Genomic DNA, 8,152 nt, shown 5'->3' with positions numbered 1-8,152 from the left:
TAGCATTGGGGAATGCTAATGCCAAATATAAGGGATATTTGGCATTTCAAACCCCAAAATGTATTGCATTAGGAAATGTTATTGCTAAGTATTGCAAATTTTTTTGCAATAGTGCTACAGTGCAATTCTATTTTTAGAATTGCATTGTAACACAATTCTAAAATAAAAAACTAATATTTTATTGTGATAGTGATTGGGAGAAAGAATAAATGATGATGATTGAGGGAAATATTATTTTATTATGTAAATATATTATTTTAATGAGTAGAATAGGAAAATAAAAGTTTGGGATGCTAGAAATATTGTAAAATGGGATGGTATAATTGATAAAGTAACTTTTTGAAATGGTAAAATAAAATAAAATAGCATTTTCTGATGCTAATGCTCTAAGGAGACACAATAATATACTATTTTTTAAAAAAAATTTATCAGGAATTAAAAAAATTTTGACAACTTTTTCAATTTTCAATAAATTTTTTCCAAAAACGAATTTGTTAACCGGATCCACATATATATATATATATATATATATATATATATATATCACTTCTAGTATGTATGTAAACTGTAAACATACGGAGAGAGGCGGTTAGATGGGACTACCACTACCAGATGCTCCATCAGGACCCTGTAGAGTGTGATATAGATTGGTAATAAAGGCTAATCTTTTATTTTTATTGAAGTATGTAAAAGTTGGCTTTTAGTTTTAGGCCTGATTCGTATTGAATTTTTTCCTCCAATCCTTTTGTTGTTGAAAAATTTAGTCACACCAGGAGAGAGAAATAAGGAAGCCCACCTACTGGCTAGAGATTCAGAATTTTGCTACCAGGATTTGGATTAGAGGAAGAGGAACGTCCAAGCTTCTTCCTTCATGAACAACTTTCACTGGATTTACACTAGTTTCAATGAAAAAGCCATCTTTTGTTGGTTCTATGAAAAGAGAAAAAAAGTTGTAATAAAAATTGTACCTGAAAATAATGGAGTTTAAGAATGCGTTTGAGATTGCTTTGTTAATTCAATAAGTTTAGACACATTACAAATTTCACAGTTGTATGAGATGACATTGTAATTGGTGTAAAATGAAAATGATGTTAATTTTTTTGATAAGTAAAAATGAAAATGATGTTAATGATAATCTCATATAATAGTTACGTTGCAATAATCACAATTTGTCACCTCATATGTGAAAAAATCATATTAAGTGTGAATTTTTGTGTGTTCATACTAGTAGTTATCCACCACAACTTTTTAGTATTACTAGTGATGTTGATCAATACACTCAACTATTACCTTAATTCTCAAAAGTTCAAGTGATAGCCCTACATAAATGGCATACTTGTGATGCCCCATGTCTATAATCCATGTCATACATGTCATATTTCTTGGCATACATGTCATATTTCTATTAAGGATTGAAACCTACTACTCCAAACATAACTTTGTCCAAAAAAATATTGTTACCCTGATTCCCATTGAGTTAGGTGGAGTCCAATTAGATCGTTTTCTATACAGACCACAGTCGAGAGCTCAAGAGAAAGCATTAGTAAATAAAGTGAAGGGAAATCGATAAGGTTCAACTAGGATAAACAAGAATCTAAAGTGAGAATGGTGAACACTCTATAACAGTTAGCTTTCATTGGTCCAAAATACATGAATTGCACCTACATCCTACTACTAAGAGTATGTTATCCAATTAACTGATGAGGTACTAAACACAGAAGAGATCTGCATTCCTTACATTACAAGAGAATCAAGAGATCCCTCACCAGTAATAGCAGAAATACTTCCGTCCACTAGCTGCAATGTAAGGACAAATCAAGCCCAGGGCAAGGCTATTAGGTTACAAGCCTTCCTCGCCACCATTAAGGAATCTGCCAAACAGGAAGAAGCAAACTAATCCAATGAGCAATGAGAGCATTTAGGATAATTAATACACTGTTAAAGCATGAATATTAACATGTAAAAACATTCTTTTGAATAGAAGCAAATTACTCAATGGCCAGCCCATGAACTCTTATCTCAAATTACTCTTCCTCTCTTCCCATAAGAGTGACTGAAGGGTGAGTTCAAAACCCACTATATACACTTATAACATAACGATTCACAATCAATGTGTTATGTGTCATCCATGATAATAAATATAATTTGACTAAGTAAATAAATAAACAAAATAAAATTTTAAAATAGTATTATTATTATTTTAAATTTGAGATTTGACCCACAAAAGGTCTGGAATTTGTAGGGATTTATGAGATAATGGGATGACGGGGTAATTTGATTGTTTGGTTATTAAAAGAGAATAGAAGCAAGGCCAAAGTTAGGTCTTCTGGGGCAACTCATCCATTAGGCAAGCTAATCAAGACACAATTCCATCAGTAAAGTAGAAAACTATAGAAGGAGCTAGGCAACCAGACATGAACACAAAGATGTTCCGAAATTGAAAGTGTTAGCACATGTAATAGAGGAAACTGTGAAAAAGCATTTCATATTTTAGACTGCATCCCAAGCCAGCCTTGTAAGTTGTTAGCTCATGATAGAGGAAACTGTAAAAATTGAAAAGAAAATTTCATATTTCACACTGCAACTTAATCCAGCCTTGTAAACAATTTCCTTTTTCTTTTTTACATATAGCCTTGTAAACAAATCCATGTAAAGGTATCAGACTTATGAGTCCCATATATAACTTTGAGTGCCTACTATTCTTTACAGTATTACAGCCATCCACTGTACCTTACAAGCTCAATGAAACAACAACCTCGTTCAAATAAGTTCATTAAATAGGGATCAGTTCCTTTCATTTAGAAATAATGACAAAAAGAAAGGAGGGATGTTAAAAAAGGAAAAAGAAAACGACTTTTTAATGAGAGAGAGAGAGAGAAAGAGAGAGAGAGAGAAGAAGAAGAAGAAGAAGAAGAAGAACCAAGAAACAAAAAAGAATGTTTGACCATGGAAAAATCATTTCAACGTTATATCAGATACATGGTGTGGACTATCAAATGGATTTAAAGCACATATACCATAAAAATGTTAAGGAATGCTAGGATTTACTAAAGGTCATGACTTCTACAGATAAACACCTGAGAAGATAACATTGGCATCAGAACCTATTAATATTTAGAAATATTAGAATAGAAGAGAGAAAAGCAGTTAAATAAGAGTGGTAACCTAATGATCCATTATAGGCCACAATGCAGATTGAAGTACAAGGCCTTAATGATATATGCATCCCATAATTAATGCAAGGAAATAGTATATTAATTAAATAATAACAAAGCTCGATTAAGGATCCCATCTCTCTTAGTGAGGGAATGAATAATCTTTTCTAAGTTTAGGGGTACTGCCAAAGAAATATTAAAGGCCATAACGCAGCTTGTACTACAAAGCCTCTGATGTTGGCAGTTTAATACTTAATAGTGATACATGTCCAGTAAGGTTAAATGAATTACAAGGGACATTTTCCACTTACAGGAATGAAACCAAATCCCAAATCCAACTCCCTAATGCTGATGACTCCCAGGACCACAAGGTATTGATTGAATCGCAGCATATACCAAAATAATTCCACAGAAATCCCATGTATAATGAAAAATCTAGAATGAATTAAGAACTCATCAAACAACTATACACAGGAATGTATCTTTTTACATAATAAGGAGAGTAAAAAAACTCAACAGGCGAAGCATGTTGATCCTTTGCAATTTTGCTTAATACATCAAAATCAAAGTCCAGTAAAAATATCACGGATTAAGCATTGCATCTGCATTAGTCATAACTACTCTTCTTTAGCGCTGCTAGTATTGTCACTATCATCAAGAGAATTAATTTGAAAATAAAACCAATTAGCTCTAGCTCAAATGACAGTTCCTCCTCCCTTTATAAGGGGATGGAGGGTAAGCTTGTGGGTTCAAGACCCAAGGGGTGCTTGTGTAACTAACCAATTAAAAAACTGACCAAAAGCCTTATTGTCACTTTGAATTATAGTATAGCCAAGGCCAAATGCATCAAGGCTGTGGCCTTACAGGGTCAAAGTCAAAGTGGCAAGTGTAGCATGGACAGAAAGGCAAACACGACAAAGAATTGAGGTCTGGTGGTCTTGGTGAGTCATAAGGCCAAGGCTAGGACTATGAGACCCAAAAATAAGGCCAAGTGCCAAAATAAATCAACAAGGCAAGGAACCCAAAGAACATTTTGTTATACCATATTAAGTGAGATAAAAAAATAAAAAATAAAAAAAAACATTGACCACTAAATGACACAACAGGAAGCAAATGTTGCTAGCAACAAAACATTGACCACTAGAAGAACATTTATGTTTTAGAATTTCTCACAGCTCTCGTAGTTGTAAATCATTTCATGCATGAAAAGGGTTTGCTAGGAAACAGAACTCATTAATAAATTTCACATCATAAAGAAAACAGGACCAAACACGTCGCTGCCCCCTTTTACAAAGAAATTAAGAGGTTAGACCAAAACATATTACAGTTACACCACAAAGTCTCAGAATTTCTGAAGTCTTTAAACTTCAATCAACCAGGAGTAGCACAAAATGGTTAAAGTCCATAGTTTAAGAAGTAGAAAACACCAAAATTCATTTTTCCTCAACAATCCCAAAACAAATTTCACTAAACAAATTCAATTCATTCAACCCACATTAGGTAATATACAAATTCAAAAAACTAACTCACATACCTAGAACACACAAACTAAGCATTACATTGCAGCACAAGTGTTTATCCAAAAATAAATCAATCTCAAACAATCCAAATTTAAAAGGGTCACCGCACCTCAAACTTTCAAGAGCTGCATTTTGTTCGAAAACGCAATGGCAATCCAATCAGGCACAGCCGCGGACCACTGCAGCTGATTAATCTCCGACCCGGCAGAGTACACCGACATAGGATCAATCCCATTGGGTCCCGCCACAGTGGGAAGCTCCCAAATCAGAGCCTGAGTATCATCCCCAGCCGAGCAAATATGCCTGGGACTCTGAGGCGCCCAGGAAATCGCATTCACACTACCCTTATGTCTCTCCAGCTCCGCCACCGGCATCGTCGGCGACCGGATATCCAAAATCACAACCTTGTTACTATCCATCAGAATCGTCGCCATGTACCTCAAGTCCTGCTTGTTCCACGCCAATCTCAGCAAAGGCGTATCGGGCTGAGGACTCTCGTAGATGATCGTCGAGTGCTCCTTATCTCTCAGATCGAAAATCCTCACCGAACCGTCGGCCGAAACCGAAGCGAAAACCCTAGCCTCCCCCCACGCAATGTCGTAAACCTCTTTATCGTGCGCAATCAGCTGAGTCTCGACGACGCACCGCTCGATGTCCCAGACCGTACAGGTCGTGTCGATGCTACACGTCCCGATTCGCTTCGGCTCGACCTCGTTCCAGTCGAACGAAGTGAGCGGAGCGCAGAACTCGGAGGTCTTGCTGTTGTTGAGAACACAGAGGGGCTCGATCGAGTGGTCGCGGAGGTCCCAGAGGCGGATGAAGTCGCCGGAGGAGGCGAGGAGGTTAGGGTTAGGGTTAGGGTTCGAGGGAGAAGAAGACGACGACGTGGCGGTCGGGTGGAACATGAGCTTCGTCGGCGGGTACGGGTGGTCAAAGGAGAGAGAAGGGTGGAGAGGCTTGAGAGAGAGAGTCTCCGGGTCGAAGCTGAGGATGTCGACCCGGTTGTTGTAGGTCTCGATGAAGCTGCCGACGGCGATGCGGTAGTGGTGGGACCGAGTTGGCGACGGAGAGATCGCTAGGGAGTAGAGTGGGTACGGGGCCTCGTGGGTTATCGAGTTTTGTTGGTGTTGGGATTCTTGAGTTGAATTCTCCATTACTAGTACTACTACTGTTTTTTATTTTGGGATTCTGTTTTCTGGGGAATTTGTTTTCTTGGGAAAATCAGGAATGTGGGGGAATGTTGGTGGGGAGAGGATTTTGGTGAATATTTTTTTTTTTTTTTGTGGTGGTGGTTGAGAATTTTGTTTTCTGGGATTTTCAGGGAAAGTGGAATTCAGTGGAAGTAGTGATGTTTGTTGTGGGGTAAAGGGGAACGAACGACGTCGTATATGTTTGGTGTCTGTGGGCGTGCGGGGGGTTGGTAGTTGGTTGGTTGGCTGGCGGGTTGTTTGACTTTGGACCACATGAGAGTTGGGATTGATTGACTTCTGGTCTTCACTACTAAAAATCTCTTTACTAGTTTACTTATTATAGATCTTCCGACAAATAATCTACTACCATGTATGATATATTCATCTACACAATCTTTACCTCAACTTTCTCACTGATAAATTAGTAGATTCTAAAGATGTAAGAAAAAAATTAGTTACAGTCTGTCACATAAAAAGAAAATTGTAGTAAAAATTGTGATTTTATTTGTAATATTAGAAAAATTCACTTTTACCAAACATGCCTATATCCTTAATGTTTTTATTAAACCCACAACTTACTGCCAAAGTTTATATTGTATGTATCTATTATAAATTCACTTTTACCAAACATGCCTATATCCTTCATGTTATCTATTATAAATTCTACCCCTCTAGTCTTGGAAACCTTTTAATTTGTAAGAGTTACACTTTTTCCTAAAAGGAGTGTGCTATGAATATTACAAAACTTTTAAAAACAGATGTGCCACACTCTTCTTAAGAATGTGTTTGTTTAGAGGTGAAATATAGTAGAGGGAAAACTTTGAAGAGAAAATGGGAAGAAAATTTTTTTTTGGAATGTATTTGGTTGGGTGGGAAGAAAAGAAAATAAATGGTGAGATCTAGGTATTTTCTCATCGGGCCCACTAAAAGGTTTTCCACCGAAAGGGGGATTTCACCTCCAACATGTTAGCTTTTTTTTTTTCTCTCTCTGTTAACGTGTTGGCTTCTTCTCTTTTTCTTTGATTTTTTTTCTCTCTCTGTTAACGTGTTGGTTTTTTTTTTTTTTGTGTTGTCTTCTTTTCTTTTCTTTTTTTTTAAAAAAAGAAATTAGAAAACACTTTTGGGTTATTTTCTCTTCTTCTTCTTTTTTTTTTTACTTTAATGAAGTGTCCACTTATACATAATTTTTTTCAAGTATAATGTGTTATTTTTTGTTTTATTTAATAGGAACATGATAGTAAATTTATACAAACTTTATTTTCAACCAAACAAAAAAAATTGTCATCCCTCCACTTTTCTACCCTCCCAACCAAACACAAATGAGGGAAACTAAAAATTTTTCTATCCTCTCACTTTTTCATTCTCTCTCTATTTTTTATCTTCCTACTTTTCCATTCTCCCAACCAAACGGACCCTAAAAATATGTGCAATGTCATCTGTTGTGGCCTTCCTCCTGGCCATTTTCCTTAGCCTAGCTCAAATTCAATTGGATAGTTCCCTCAAAGCATTCATGTCTTAAGAAATATACCTTTTAGCAACTCAAAAAATTATTTTATCTATAATATACCTAACATCAATGGTTCTATTTTTTTACCACTTCATTTAAATAATATTTCTTTATTATTTTTTATAATCTCTCTCTCTCCGTCTCTCTCTTCTGTGAACCAAGATCAAAATAAACTCACCCCTCATCCATAGCCATTGCCAACCACCACCACCAGCAAACCCAAAACCACCACCACTATCACCCACAACCCCCACATCATAACCCACCCATAGCCACCAGAGACCAAAGATCTTTAGAAACCGCCACTTTGTGTGAGCTAAGCTTAATCATTCTCAATACAAATTTGGGATTTTTTTTATTTTTTTTAAAAAAAAACCCCTCTCTGTGATTCATTCAAAAGAACCAATACACCAAAAAAATGTCGAATCAATATGCTAAAAATAGGCAAGACGGAAACAAGGGTTTCACTAAACCCACCCAAAAGAAATTCGTACCCAAAAACCACAACTCATCTCAAAAAGAACCAAACCTTAGTCTCATGCTCACTACACAACCCAGAAAAATGAGATTTCAAACAACTACAACTAACTCTTCAATAGGAGTAATTAATAATTCATTAACAGGTGAGTTCTACTAAGTAAATTCATGGTATTACATAATTAACCCATACACCTGTAAATTTTTAATGGAAAAAGTTAACAAATACCCTTAAGAGCATTGGTTTAAAATATATTTTTAGAAACTTTTTATTTTTTGAAAGAAAAAACTTTTAATTTTTTT

At 35.8% G+C, this 8,152-nt stretch overlaps 1 protein-coding gene across 1 annotated transcript; it reads right to left on the bottom strand.

Moving 5' to 3' along the window:
• Positions 1-1,527: 1,527 nt before the first annotated feature.
• On the bottom strand, positions 1,528-6,098 carry LOC115959267 (protein TRANSPARENT TESTA GLABRA 1). The gene is made up of 2 exons (XM_031077613.1): positions 4,785-6,098; positions 1,528-1,871 (listed from the first exon to the last, which is right to left on the bottom strand). The coding sequence occupies exon 1, from the start codon at positions 5,827-5,829 to the stop codon at positions 4,786-4,788; it is 1,044 nt and encodes a 347-aa protein (XP_030933473.1). The 5' UTR covers positions 5,830-6,098; the 3' UTR covers positions 1,528-1,871; position 4,785.
• Between the last annotated feature and the right edge of the window lie 2,054 nt (positions 6,099-8,152).

The sequence above is a fragment of the Quercus lobata genome, chromosome 9, assembly GCF_001633185.2.
Source record: "Quercus lobata isolate SW786 chromosome 9, ValleyOak3.0 Primary Assembly, whole genome shotgun sequence".
Taxonomy (NCBI): Eukaryota; Viridiplantae; Streptophyta; class Magnoliopsida; order Fagales; family Fagaceae; genus Quercus; species Quercus lobata.
This window is presented reverse-complemented; position numbering and strand designations above follow the sequence as displayed.

What these genes read in the sequence shown, in the direction of transcription:
- LOC115959267 (XM_031077613.1), bottom strand. Translation starts at nt 5,829, where the DNA reads ATGGAGAATTCAACTCAAGAATCCCAACACCAACAAAACTCGATAACC.